We start from the raw sequence: 13,702 nt of genomic DNA, 5'->3' as shown, positions 1-13,702 counted from the left end.
TGTGCCATGACCAAATCAGGGGGCCTAATAGTAATGGCCTTCCCAGGCCACCACATTCAGGCCCCTGTGATCACAGAAAACTGACCAAGCTGCTTCCCTGCTGAAGGAGAAGTGTTTAGCTCCTATGCTGCTGTGTCATGCTGGGGGGTTGGCAGTGCAGCACAACAGATGGGCAGGCAGATAGGGGAGCAAGAGCCCCTTGCCCCAAGGCTGTGGTTGCTTCCAGGGTGCACTCTATGCCCCAGTTTGCTGTTGCTGTAGGCCTGCCACCAGGTCAGTGCCTGGGTGCAGGGGAGAGCTGTACCATAGCTAGCCAGGGCTGCCTGTATAGCGAGCACCAGTACCACGCTGCTCCCACATTGGGGACAGCTTGAGTCAGAGGATTGTGCTGGCTGCATGGCACGTGGAGAGGAGAGCAGAGTGTGCAGTCCCTTGGGGAGTGGGGCTGTGTGCTGTGCTCAAAGTCATGCCTCTCTCAGTGCAGGGTGCAACCCCATGCCCCCTTTATCCTACTGAGCAGCACCCAACCTCGACCCTGAATGCGAACAGGCCCCACAGCTGCTGTCCTTCCTTCCTTTCTGCTTCAGGACTTCCCCATCTTCAGGAGTTTCCTCCACCTTCCTATGCTCCTCCTGTTCACCCAGAAAACTCCTCCCCACTGCAATGGTCACTGCACTCTGGGGCTGGTGCTAAGCCCTCAGAGCTGATTCACCAGGCTGGCTTCAGGCATAGGCTTATGGCTATGCAGTGTTCACGCTCTGCCCCATGGGCTAGCAGTAATCCCTGCAGCTGCAGGACCCATAAGATACCGTACATATATTTACTTAAATCTAAGATGAGGTGTCATGTTCCCTCCCTGGCCCCAATAAGTCTGAGGGGGGAAAAAATCCTCTTAATTTGCATACAAAGTAGAGGGGGCCAGCTCTGTGGCGCTAACTCAGGCCCTGTGCCAGACCCACAGCAGCTTTCTGCCATCCCCACCCTCCTTCCCCCAGTTTCTCTCTGCAGCTTCTGTTCTCTGCCCCTCTCTACCCCCTTCCCCCCACTTACTGTCAGGTGCAGCTCAGGGTCTGGCTCAGGTTGGATTCCTTCCTGGGCAGAGAGCACAGGGAAACTACATGCCCTGCCTGGCCAGTCAGCAGTGCAACTGTCTCTCCATGGTCCTGCAAGGGCTACACTTCCTTGTGTTGTGCTCTGTGACCTGGAAGGGTACAGAGCCCAAGCAGCATCTCACAGTAAGGGAAGGGGAAGAGGTAGAGGCAGAGACTGGGGGGAGTTGGGGTAAGGGGTAAAGATTGTGGGGAGTGGGGGTGGCACAGATGATGGGGATCTGGGGATGGGGTGGTGTAGGTGGCAGGGGGGGCAGGAAGGCTGCAGGGGAAATACATGGTGGGGGTAGAGGGCAAGGGGTGCTACCTGACACCCCCCCCTTTCCCCCCCCCTCCCCCCCGGCCACTGCTTTCCTTGCTGTAGGAGTGATGGAGGATGGATTTAGGACAACCTTTCAGTAATTAGATTCTGTATCTGGAAAATTATAACATTTTCCATACATAGCATCTAATTACTGGGGGGGTCATCTTAAATTCATGGTCAACTTAGCTTTGAGTAAATACAGTAAATTGAGGTACCAGGGTGAGGCTAGCAGCTGGCTCCTGAGGGCCACAGCAGGGGTCAATAGCTGCTGGGGGCTGGGTGTCAGACAGTGCATGATACCACCCAGGACACTGAGGAACAGTGTGGTTGCTGGGGGGGCCAGGAAGCAGGAGCCCAGATAAGAGGGCCCTGATCTGCTGGTGTAAGTGAGGCCACATGGTCACGATGTCTTTGCCCGCCCTGCCCCCTTCACTTCACCAGGTCCCTGAGCCCTGGGGTGGAGGTAATGGGCTTGCAGGTTGATTACTGGACAACTCAAGGGCCTGAGAAGAAAAAGGAGGGAGAGAAGCGGGAGACAGGCATGAAGAACACGCTGAAGAGCAACTTCCGTTCGCTGCAGGTCAGCCGCCTGCCCAGCACTGGGGAGCCGGCCCCGCCCACCACCATGGCCATGACCGTGGTCACCAAGGAGAAGAACAAGAAAGGTAACAGCTGCCAAGGGCCAGCACAGCAGTGAGGCAAGACCTGGTATTCTCCACCCAGGGCAGTAGCATTGCTCTGTTGGGTCCCAGCTGCTGGGAAAGATTGGAGCAGAGCAGGAAGGCAGGTGCCTCCATCCAGTCAGTGTCTGGGAATGTGCTTTCTCTTGACAGTGATGTTCCTGAGTAAGAAACCAAAAGAGAAGGACCTAGAGCCCAAAAGCCAGGTGATTGAAGGGATCACACGCCTGATCTGCACTGCCAAACACCAGAACACTATGCTGCGAGGTAAGGGTGGGGAGGCCTCATAATGCACTTTCACTCAGCTTCTCCTGCAGCTGGTACCAAGGCCACGGCACCAGGCAAGCAGGCCACTGCTGCTGCCTCTACCCTTGGAGCCACAACAGCTGAAGCAGCTGAGTGAAAGCACCCCCTGACTGTGCATGTGCTGGGCCTTCGGGCTGACTGAGGGTGAGCGTGCAGCCCCTGCCATGGGATAGCTGAGGGATGTGGGGGGGGGGGACGGCACAGTCTATGCCCCAGCTGAGCTAGACCCTCCCTCTCAGTTTCCATCGATGGTGTGGAGTGGAACGATGTGAAGTTTTTCCAGCTTGCAGCACAGTGGCCAACGCATGTCAAGTATCTCCCTGTGGGCATCTTCGGCTACATGAAGAGTGCATGAGGTGGCACAGCAGCCAAGAGAAGGACTCCACTGAGCAGGGCCAGAGTGGGGAGCAGACCCTTTTCCTTTCCCTTCCCCTCCCACCAGGCACTGTAGGAGCTGCCTCCTGCCAGCATGGGCTGGCTGCAAGTGTAGCCCCTTCCCTGTTCTTCAGGGAGATGACACATTTCTCTACATGTACACCCTTGAGGCTTTTTAATGTGATGCTGTGGCAGGTGAAATGGTATCAGGCAGCTTCCAGTAACAGCTAGAAATCTGAGCCTGTCCCCTCCCATTACAAGGGCATAGCAGCACCCCTGCCCTGGGGTAGGGATGGAGGCTAGGAACTGCCACAGAGACCAATGCTGCAGTAGTACTGAGGACCTAGGCAAGAGGAGCCCTGCTGCTTACCTAGGTGCACAAGTGCAGGTTAGAGGAGCCCCTATATCCTGTCATCTAAGAAACCTGCCCTCTCCCCCCACCCTGCTGAGCCACTGAGGTTAGATGGCCTCTGCATGAGTGTTTTGAGCCATGGAGCCCAAGGGGCAGGGGAAGAGATGCAAGCTGTGCTCTGCAGGGAGCAGTCACCCCATGGCAGAAATGGCTGGCAGCACCAGTCAGGTCACAGGAAGGACACTAGGCAAGGGGTCTCTTCCCCTGCAATCAGCTTTTCCTGGGTGGTTGTGGCTGGGGGCAGTGAACAGATGGCAAGACTCAGCTTTGTGTCCCAGCTGGCATTCTAAGTGAGCAGCATTCCCCAGGCTGGGAGGCAAGAACTCACCCTGCAAACAACAGCAAGAGGCCCCCACTACTCCTTTAAAGCCCTGTGGCACAAAAGAGGCAGGTGAGTTGAGCAAAGCAGAAGACAGCAGGAGCTGCACAAAGGGCACAGGGAAAGGCAAGGACAGGGTCAGTCAATGTCAGCTTGTGGGCAGGCAGTGCCCCTGCCCTGGCGTCAAGCATGCGTGGTGTTCGTGGTTGTGCTGTGCTGCCATGTTCTCTTGCAGTGTTGGAGGCTGCTTCTTGCACTATCCTGTACGCTCGACTCCTCCAAGCCTGTAAGTGGCTGATGCTCAGTCACTATGCTCCTTACGTACCCCTCCCATCCCCCCACTTCCTCCCCACCACCCACCTACCTTAGGATACATCTTACCCAGAGCCCGCAAAAGGCTCTAGCACTTTACCGTGCCCAGCCAGTCCAAGCTCAAGTAACAGCTTTCCACTGCCATTTCTGCTGCTGGCCCATCTGCCCTGCCCAGTCACTCCCACTGCTGAGGGCAACCATCAAGTACTGCAGTGGATTAGTAAGACCCTACAGCCACACCCCAGGGATAAGAGCTGCAGAGGTGTGGCACCTACCTGAGGGCCAGGGGCAAGGAAGTCTTGTACACATTGGTATTGGTGGGGGGTTGGAAAGCTCTTCCCAGGGTAGAGCAGCTTCTTTGAACAGCCTGCAGCAGCTAACATATCCCTCCCCCAAAGGAATCACAACATTTCTGCTGGGGCCTGGAGGGTGAGGTGAGTGGGCTGTGTGGCCAGGCCAAACCCTGGGAGCTGAAGTCGCCTGAGCTGTAAAGGCTGTCCCTGACTGAACTCAAGAGACCTAAACTGTGGGGCGGTGCTGCCCGCGGGGCAGGACGGCAGCAGGTTACCCCCCTTTTTTACAAGATTCTATTTTTTTTAACTTTATTGTATGTTTGCTTTTCTGGATTCATTTTAATAAATTAATGCTGGTACCGTGCTCAGAGTATAAGCAGCATGTGCAAGCTGGGCTCTTCCCTGGGACAGGGAGTTAGGTGAACTGCTCTCTGCCCCCAGCACTAGCACTGGGCCCCAGGCTCTTCAGCAAGCATGCTGAACTGACTTAGACCATGGCCAGGGGGTCAGCACCTGTCACCTTAGGCTCCAAGAGCTAAAGTGAGATCTGGCAATGGGCTGCCTGCTCCCCACATCCCCAAGGGTCTTGGCAAGATGCTAGGGGCACGGATGACCCCAGGCTGAGTTTCAGGTTGTGTCAAAGCCTGTTGCTAACACTGTGCAAGGCTGGTAGCCAAGGCTGCCCCCTTTCCCACTAGCTTATACTCTTGCTGTATACATTGCCATTCTTCACTTGTAGTGGGCAAGGCAAAAATCCATTAATTGAGTACTGGTGAACCCCACAGCTCCTGCTGCTGGCATCAAGCTCCTTTGAGCCAGGCCTAAGGCAGTGGTTACTAACTCTGCCACAGGGAGGAGCAGGGAGTCCTGCACAGACCAGCACACATAGCTGGACCATATAATTAAATTCTTTTATTTAAATTAAAAATCTGGAATCCTTAGGAATCATGTGTCAGAATCCATGGGCAGTGCCTGGGGCCAAGGCCGAGTTGCTGCTCCATGCCCTAGGTGTTTGTGGCTCCCAGAAGTCCAGGACTGCAGAACCAACGCACCAAAACCTAGCAATTGCTGTGCCACCAGAACAAGCAGCACAGCTATGCAGACAGGCATTTGGCCTCAGTGCCAGCCCAGCCCATATGCACAGCCCTGTACCTTTTCTACCTAAATGTCGAGAAGGTCTGTCTCTTCTCAGCAGAGGCTACACTTGGCACCTTCTTGATCTCCACAGTCTGGAAGGTGACATGGGGCTGGCAATGAGGGGATGGGGTTGGCAGGGGCTCTGTGGAGATGTACTCCAGGAGCTGGGGGCTGTCCTCCAGACGCCGAATGTAGCCCTGGTTCAGCAGGTGCAGGATGCATGACAGCACGTCTGTGCTGCTGCAGTAGAAGCTCAGGAACTTTGGAGCTGCCCCAGCTTCCCGCTTCTGACAGGCATCAATCACCTAAGGCAGTGGTAGAGAAAGCCAGGAGTTACTCCTGACCCTGACAGGAAACAGAACAGCCGGGCCAGGCAGCCCCTTCTCCATACCCTGAAAACAAGGTTATCGATGTGCAGCTGCTTCTCCCCCTTCAAGATCTGGACAATGAGACAGCAGATGATGTTCCTCTTCCTCTCGAGAGTGCGTCCCTCGTCCTCCTTCACGTTCAGGTACGTCTGCCTGGGCAGCAGCCACAGGTGCTGGCCAGAGCTCTGCAACAGGGCTGCCTCATTCAGCTGCAGGACCCCTGGGATTGACATGCACAGGCCAAGGTTAGCAGTACTTGTGGACTGGACCTCCATCCCCATCCAGCTCAGAGACCTCAGTCCCACTTTATCCACCCCACAAGCCCCAGGCTGTAACCCACTTTGGAAGTCCAGCCTCAGTACCAGTCCCTCCATATGCATGCTACAGGCCCAGCCCCAGGCCCCCTGCAGACACACTCTTGCCTGGCCACACACCCTGCACAGGTACCAGGCACTTCAGTCCCTCACATGGCAACTGGCTCCTGCACACCAACCCTGCAAAACACACATCCTCCTTGGGTCTCCCCACAGCGCTGCCCATTCATACTCACCCCCAGAAGGGTGGCTCTGAGTTAGGATCCCATCCCTGTCTGTCAGGGGTTTCAGCGCATGGCTCAGCAGGACCGGAGACAGCCCTGTGGCCTGTACCAGGGTTTCCACAGCAACTTCCTAGAACAAAGGAGATGGGGCCAAGTAGTGCAAGGTGAGGGGAACAGGTGGTAGAGGGCCAAGGCTGCCAAGAGGCAGCCACATTTTCCCACCACATCCTCTCAAGGAAGGAGAAAGGACACCAATGCCCCAGCAGGAACTGCGAAGGGTCAGGCAGAGGCAACCAGAGCAAGAACAGGCTTCATGCCTTGAAGCAGGGGTCTATCCCAAGGGCTGAGAGACTGGCATTTCCTGCACTGTGGGGCTAGACAGGGCAAGTCTGCCCCAGGGAAGGGGTGAAGGGAAGCTGTCCCAAGGAAGCTGGACCTAGAGAAGGCAGCACTGCTCTGGGGGACCGGCAGGGGTGATAGAGGTTGATGCACTCCCCACCTCAGCACTGTTGAAGCACAGCAAGATGTACATCTGCAAGGTGGAGACGTGCAAGGTGCTATCCGCAAACTGCAGCTCAGCGTGGCCCAGCCACGTCCACTGCAGGTGCCGTGGCTCCATGTGCTCCAGCCCAAACCGGTTCTGACCTGCAAGAGACATGGCTGATCCCATCACACACCCCTGCAGGCAAGCCCTACCCACCCTGCCCCACTGACAGACTGGTGCGGCAGCCCCAGCCAGAGCTCATACTGAGCATCTGGACAGGCTCCAGCAAGGGTTGCCCACAGGTAGGGTAACTCTACGTCTTGGATTAGCCGGGAGAGTCCTGGAATTTGGAAGCCAGTCCTGGCCAGCCAATGAAAATTAAAACAAGCATCCAGGGTGCAGGGCATGGAGGTGGAGGGGCAGGAGCAGTGAAATGGGAAGCCCTAGCAGACACCTAAATTGCCCTAATCGGTTAGCTTAATTAGGGGAATGAAGATTAAAAAAGGGATCATTGGTGTTAATGAAGAAAACAATGGATCATTAACCGGACATTGACTCTTTAGCTGCCCCAGTAGTAATACCAGTGGTGCCCTGACTCTACCTTTACCTGCAAAGCGATGGAGTGGGGAGGGCGGGCAATGTCCCAGATTTCACACTGTCCCATATGGTGACCCTACCCATGGGCAGCATTACCCGCTCACCACCCCTCAGGCCCCACAGCCTCTCCAGAGACTCTCCCATGGGGCAGGGTGCCCCCAGCAGACCCAGCCCCAGCAAGGCTGACCCTGGCCTAGGCTCACTCTTTGTGCAGAAGTCAGTGAACTTGGCCAGGTAGGAGGCAAGAGGTGGTGGGAAAAACCGGCCGGGGTCATCCAGATGGCAGAGTGAAGAGATGGTCCAGCAGCGTGGGGACAGAGCCAGCACCTGCAGTTGTGGCTCCACTGCCAGCAGGGAAGGCTCCTCCTCCATCACCTGTGGGCAGATGCAGGAATCTGCTCAAGAGCCCACAGGGGCAACAGCCTACTTGGGCATGACCCCTCTGGGAAAAGGAAGCAGCCCCTGCACAGCCCCCACCCTACCCCTCTCAGGCCCACCTCATCTTCCAGGTCCTCCTGCCTTGCATCCAGCTCCAGCAGACATTTGTCCAGCTGCTGCAGCTGGAAGAGGTGAAACTGCTGCTGCAGCTCTGCTGACTCACTCAGGTTCTTCAACATTTGCTGGGGGAAGCGGTTGGGGAAGCAGAGCCCAATCTGCTCCACAATAGCCACCTCCAGCCACACCTTGCCCTGGGCCAGGAGCCGGTCACCCAGGTAATACCTACAACAGCAACCAACTTCAGACAACCCCGGTCCCAGCAACCCGCAACAAAGGCATCCCCTAGACCCATCTCTGCCTTCCCAGAACCAAAAGCCCAACCCCACGTGCCAGATGCAGGAACCCCATGCCCTCCTCCTCTGTCACGGCCAAAGGCAGGTGCCCTCAGGGCCAACCCAGCCAACTCCATGCCAGATCCTCAGTTCCATAGTGGATGGTGCTGGAGGCCATAAAGCCCAGCCCCTGCCAAACCAGCCTCACTGGTCTGATTTCTCCCTGCACCTGGAGAATGAGCAACCCCAGGGGACATGCCTACCCAGGCTGCTGCAAGCCACAGAGAGAACCTGGGTGCTGGGGCTGGCAGCAGAGGGCCCAGCAGGCTTCTGTGGAGCTCAGTCCAGGGCCCGCTCCCTTCCCCCAGAAGCTCCCACAGCCTCAGTCAGCAGTCTGACCTGAACCCCAGCCCCTCTGACCTGGGGAACCCTCACAGCCCCGCTCCTCCTTGGCTGGTCCTTGCCTGCGTCTCCTCACCGGTAGAAATGCTCAAAGGTGTTAGCGAGCTCCAGGCCTGAGAGGAAGAGGATGGGCTCCAGGCTCCGCTGCAGCCGCTGCAGCGTCTCCACACTGGCCGCATCAGTGCGACTCTCCTGTATCTGCTGGTCAATGTAGCGGGCAAACTGCTCACTCACCTGGGGGGACAGCGCCCATGGTCAGGGTGGGACTCCACCACATGTGAACAGGAGGTCAGGCAGAGTCAAACTTCCCCACAAGAACTTTCAGGGGAACATGGGACAGGAGGAAAGCATTTCACCACAGGACTGTCCTCAGGTCAGGACAATGGAGTCCCTTCCCTGGAAGGGGGTCACACTGAGGCAGCACAAGAACAGAAGCAGGGGAGCTGCAAGGGGCATGACAGGACTCTATACCTGCTGGACCCAGGCAGGGGCAGGGCTCACCACAGGGGTCACCCAATAGAAACAGAGCAGTGGGGGCTGGTAGCATCCCAGAGGGCAGGCAAACTGCAGAGAAACCATGAAGGGCCTTGGCCCAAGCTGGCAGGCAGAAAGGCCAGGGCACAGCCCAACCAGGGCATAGGTGCTGTCCCTGCTCTCCTGCCCAAGGGCCTAGTGCCCAGCAGAGCAGCCCAATCCTCCACTGAGCTCCCAGTTTGTTCCAGGGCAAGGGCCACCCCGTTAGCTGCCCTCCCCCTGCAAAGGGCCGAGTCCTACTCACATGCATGGCTGTCAGGAAGGAGAGCTGCAGCAGCGCCCCTGAGAAGCCCTGGTGAAGGGCCAGTGCAAAGGCCATCTGCTGCCCAAAGAGCTCCTCCATGGCACTATGCAGGCGCTGGTACACACTGCAGTAGCGCTCCACAAAGTCTGGGGCCTGCCATGAGGTTTCCAGGAACTGCTTCACCTGCACGGGGGTGGCAACCATGCTGTCATAGGCAGCCCCACCCAGGACCATGCTCTGTGCAGAACAGCTGGGGCCAGAGGAGAGAGCAGCACCAGCACAGCTCCCCCACTGCAGCCGTGCACTCCAGTACTACATCCTGCTTCTGCTGCCCAGGCCCTGTCCCCACAGCCATGCACACAAACCTGCTGCTGCACAACACCTTTCCAGCACTGTGTGATGCCCACCAGGCTGCCAGGCTTCTTCCCTGACACGTTCCCGGCTCCACAGACTGCCTCCTTGTTCTTCCCATTCTTCCCATCTGTTAAGGGACCAAACCCAGAGTGAGCACGGCTCGCAGGGCCCACAGAGAGCAGCCTTTTGTGCTCCAAAGCAGCAGTTTGGCTTGGCTGCTGCAGGAGGGACTGGATCTGGAGCTAGGCATGTCCATGGCCCTTGCCACCCTGGGGGAAGAGAGCTGAAGCTCATGTGGTGCACTGCAGAGCCACCTGGAACCAGAGCTCCTCACCCTCTGACATGCCTGCATCACTTCCCCACCTCTGTCAGCAACAGCACAGCCCGCCATGTGCCAGGTGCCCATGGAAAAGGCCTGAGCCCAGGCAGGAGCCAGTACTAAGTGGGAGCTCTGCAGGGACAGTGGCCCCTGCCAGCAGGTGCCAGCCCCACAGGCACTAACTACATGCTAAGGGTGCTGCATGGGCCAGGGAGGCCACCTCTTCTCAAAGAGGCCTTGCAGTCTGGCTCCTCTATCCACCTACCCAAAGGAGGAGAGGAGAGGAACTGCTCCACTGCTCTGGCTCTTTTGGGAGCCCTGGACTCACCCTGCCCCTGCAGCATTTCCACAGAGGCATCTGCACCTGAAGCAGCTGCACCGAGCCTCTGCCACCAGCCTGAACCTGGCCCCCCCAGCAGAGCAGGTCCCATGGGCAGGAGGCAGCTGAGAGTGTCCAGGCCCTGTCTGGAGCAGGGAGCCTCTGCCAGAAGAGGGCCCCTGCCCCAAGGAAACCCTGGGCACATGCATGTCCAGGCAGCTCCACTGGTACAGCTGTGCCCCAGGGCATGAAGGGAACCTGCCTGGCTGCCACAGGGCTTGTGGCAGCTGGAGAAGGTATAGACATGCCTGACACTGCCTGCTGAGGGGCGAGAGAAGCCTGCTTTGCTGGGTGGGGAACATGGCTCTTTTGCCAACAGAAAGCAACTCTGCTGCTGTGGCCCTTGGCGTGGACATGCAATGCTCTGCCAGCCTCACCACACAAGCAGCACTCACCCCCATGGCACCTGCACTCATTCCTGCCCAATTTCACCCATGCAGCCCCAGGAACCCCCTGCTCTGGCCTGCCCAGGCCCTTACTGCCTCGGATGGGAGATCGCAGCTCCTTGGGCTCCAAAGTGCCAGGGTCCACATGTACCAGCAGGTGGCTGAGGCGGCGCACGCGGGAGTTGAAGATGGTGGCACGACTCTTTGCATGTCGGACTGTCTCCGAGTTCTCCAGATACTCACTGAGGAGCCAGGCCAAAGGGCTGATGCCGCTGGGGTCTGGGAGGAGGACAGAGCCTGAGCCAGGCAAGCTGTGTGTCAGGGGCACAGTGAGAGGGGGCAGGCAGGGGGAGCTGGTACCTGGGCTGGTGATGCTCTGCACCAGCGGGTTGATGAGGGCCTCCCAGCAGGTCCTACCCAGAGCCTGGGCCGCCTCGTCATCAGGAAGGAAGCAATTGGCAAACACCTGCTCATGCCGCAGTGCGCTGTTCAGCCTGCAACAACAGAGAGTTGCCAGGAGAGCATCAGCAGGGGTGCTGGGAAACACACCCAGGACGTGGTCTGGGCAGGGATGCATGGCTGGCCAGGGGAGGGGGCAGAAAACAGTGGCAGGGACAGGTAGGGTGAGGTGCTGACCCAGCACCAGACACAAAGAGGGCAGGGAGATCCAGGCAGCACAGCAGCTGAACCTGGGGCCAGCTTGGTGCATCCTACACCTGCCAGGATTTGAGGCAGGACTGTTGGGCTCTGGGGCACCCCCACCCAGCAAATTCCCCTGGCCATTGGGTCCTGTCCTGGGGCAACTCTGCCATTGTCCCCTCCTGCTGCTGGATAGCTCCTCCTGGAGACCCAGCTGTACTACCCTGGCTCCACTTCCCCTCTCAGCAAGCCCTTTCCCTCTCTACAGCTCCATCTGGCAGCTGGAGCCCTTCCACCAGGCCAGGCAACCCAAGCTGCTATATCCTGATGCCCCCTGCCTCTCCACTGATCACCACCACCTCCACTCCCTGCCCTGCAGTGCTCCCCCCACTGGCCCTCCAGATGTCACCACAAACCCCTGAAACCTCTCAAGCCTTTGTGTCAGAGGGACACTCTCTGCTCTCAAGGTCTTGCACAGCTCCCAAGCATCCAAGCCTCACAAACAAAGGCTCAAAGGGACACAAGGCCTCATAAACCCCTGTGAGATACTGCAGACTGCACCTTCTCCGCCCTGCATACCAATGCCTGCAGCCCCAGGCTGATGCCTCTGCCCCCACACAGGTCAGCCCTGACATTTCCTCTGCCTGGCAGCATGACATGGCTGACAGTGCCTGGAGCCACACAATCCATCTCCCTCTGCTGACCACAGGGGCACAGCACTGCCACATGGGGCCTCACCTGTTGAAGAGCTGCAGCAGCTGGAGCCGATCCTCAGAGATCTCCTGGCACCAGGTGTGGGCCTTGGTGGTGTAGAACAGGTATGTGCGCCGGCACAGCTGCTCTTTGAAGACTGGCCAGAAGGTGGGCTTGGGCCCCAGGACCTCAATGCCATGTACACGTGTGTCAATCCCACCCTGCACAGGGCACAGACAGACCTCAAGTGTTCAGACACAGGCTGCCCACCCCACAGCCAGCAGGATCCAGCCCCATAGGTGCTCCTGGCTGGGCCCTTCACCCGCCAACCAAACCCCTGCAAGGGGACGCAAGGGAGACCTGGGCTCAGGGCCTGTCCAGTGCACCCACCTGCTGGCAACGCTTAATCTTGACCTGTATGAGAGGCCAGAAGTGGGTCAGGTTCTCCAGAAGGATCACTCTGCTGGCCGAGGGCATGACGTTCACCTGAGGGTGGGAGAGTCACAGAATCTTGATGCCAGGACTGCCAGGCCCCAAGTACTGCCATTCACATAACCCACAGCATGTCATGGCCGCACAGGGCCCCACCCCACAGCACTTAACAGGCAGGGAAGCAGCTGGGTTTAGGGTCAAGGAACACAGGGCAGCAAGACAACAAGCACAGGGGACTGGCAAGCAGAAATCAAACTAGGATCCCCAAGTATAGAAAGATACCATCCCCCTGCCACCATGAGGCGCACACTGGCTAGTCCTGGCCCTGCTCCCTGGCATCCCTGTCTAGCCAGACAACTAAAAGAATCAAAATCTAGCAGCAGGCAACAGCCTGGATGTCACAATGCCAAGTTCATGAGCCACCTCATCCTATCAGAAGCAGCCCCAGGGACCACCAAAGCAGACAGGGGTCAGAGGGCACACCTAGTCAGTGTATCCTTGTCATTCCTCACCAACAAGGTGGCACAGACCAACAGCCAGCACCAGGAGCTTTTGAGTAAGAGGCACATCTCCCCACATACTCCTCTGTGCAACAGTACTGCACTGAGGCAAGCACTGGTTGCCTGGCCAGAGCATGTGGCCTTGCCGCTGAGACCTGGACCTTCAGGCACCCAAGCTGATCCCAGGATGCAGAGGAACCCCTGTGGAGGGGTCATGTGTCCAATGGCTTGGGGTCCCTGAGGTCCCAATTTCATGCTGCTGCCATCTCCAGACATATCTTGAGGAACTTGGCACTGCCCAACAGCAGGGGAAGCTCTCAGCAGGGCTTGTGCCTGCCCTGCCTCTGGTGGACAGTCACTGCTCTGGGGAAGCCCCAGCTCCAACAGCACCAGAAGCACAGAAGCAGCAGCCTGACAGGTCTCTGCTGGACGTTTGGTGGGTTCAAGTAAGAGCCATGGGGCAGAGACGAACACAACAGAAATGGGCACAAGACATTAAGCAGGGGCAAGTTGTGCTGGGCTTCCCCGGGGAGGGGGAGCAGGGCAGAGGGGCAAGCTAGGCCATCCCATTCTGTAAATGTCCAGCATGAGCTCTGAACTCTGTAGGTCCTGGCCATGCAGGAGTCAGGACACCAGAGCCCTACTCTGATCCCAGACAACAAGTCCTCCTGGCAACATGCGCCAGCAGTCTGGGTCTCACAGGGCCTCCTCTTGGGCTGACACAGGCCCTGGCACTTGTCTGCCACCCAGCACCAATTCAACTGTGCCAGCCAGGGGTTCCTCCCAGCCCTGTTGTGGGCTGGGCTCCAAACTCTA

The 13,702-nt window shown here is 57.9% G+C and overlaps 2 protein-coding genes across 24 annotated transcripts in view; one reads left to right on the top strand and one right to left on the bottom strand.

The window, feature by feature from the left end:
- Positions 1-4,474, top strand: part of LOC106739643 (phosphofurin acidic cluster sorting protein 2) — a 215,136-nt gene extending 210,662 nt beyond the window's left edge. For 12 of the 14 annotated variants that reach the window (XM_059720380.1, XM_059720378.1, XM_059720385.1 and 9 more), the window contains 3 exons: positions 1,855-2,078; positions 2,247-2,360; positions 2,639-4,474. In XM_059720380.1, coding sequence (XP_059576363.1) covers positions 1,855-2,078; positions 2,247-2,360; positions 2,639-2,754 — 454 coding nt within the window. In that variant the 3' untranslated portion in view covers positions 2,755-4,474. Of the gene's footprint in view, positions 1-1,854; positions 2,079-2,246; positions 2,361-2,398; positions 2,544-2,638 lie in introns of all 14 variants that reach the window. The other 2 variants (XM_059720386.1, XM_059720383.1) reach the window with 2 other exon arrangements.
- A 533-nt stretch (positions 4,475-5,007) lies between these two features.
- The window catches only part of CUL7 (cullin 7), a 34,468-nt gene continuing 25,773 nt past the window's right edge, over positions 5,008-13,702 (bottom strand). For 6 of the 10 annotated variants that reach the window (XM_059720368.1, XM_059720369.1, XM_059720370.1 and 3 more), the window contains 13 exons: positions 12,345-12,440; positions 12,000-12,175; positions 10,983-11,116; positions 10,716-10,901; positions 9,550-9,665; positions 9,185-9,367; positions 8,483-8,640; positions 7,732-7,954; positions 7,438-7,609; positions 6,653-6,798; positions 6,166-6,283; positions 5,639-5,835; positions 5,008-5,552 (listed from right to left, as the gene is read on the bottom strand). In XM_059720368.1, the coding sequence (XP_059576351.1) occupies positions 5,268-5,552; positions 5,639-5,835; positions 6,166-6,283; positions 6,653-6,798; positions 7,438-7,609; positions 7,732-7,954; positions 8,483-8,640; positions 9,185-9,367; positions 9,550-9,665; positions 10,716-10,901; positions 10,983-11,116; positions 12,000-12,175; positions 12,345-12,440 (2,190 nt within the window). In that variant the 3' untranslated portion in view covers positions 5,008-5,267. Of the gene's footprint in view, positions 5,553-5,638; positions 5,836-6,049; positions 6,284-6,652; positions 6,799-7,437; positions 7,610-7,731; positions 7,955-8,424; positions 8,641-9,184; positions 9,368-9,549; positions 9,666-10,715; positions 10,902-10,982; positions 11,117-11,999; positions 12,176-12,344; positions 12,441-13,702 lie in introns of those variants that run through there. The other 4 variants (XM_059720371.1, XM_059720372.1, XR_009458969.1 and 1 more) reach the window with 4 other exon arrangements.

The sequence above is a fragment of the Alligator mississippiensis genome, chromosome 1 (assembly GCF_030867095.1).
Source record: "Alligator mississippiensis isolate rAllMis1 chromosome 1, rAllMis1, whole genome shotgun sequence".
Taxonomy (NCBI): domain Eukaryota; kingdom Metazoa; phylum Chordata; order Crocodylia; family Alligatoridae; genus Alligator; species Alligator mississippiensis.
This window is presented reverse-complemented; position numbering and strand designations above follow the sequence as displayed.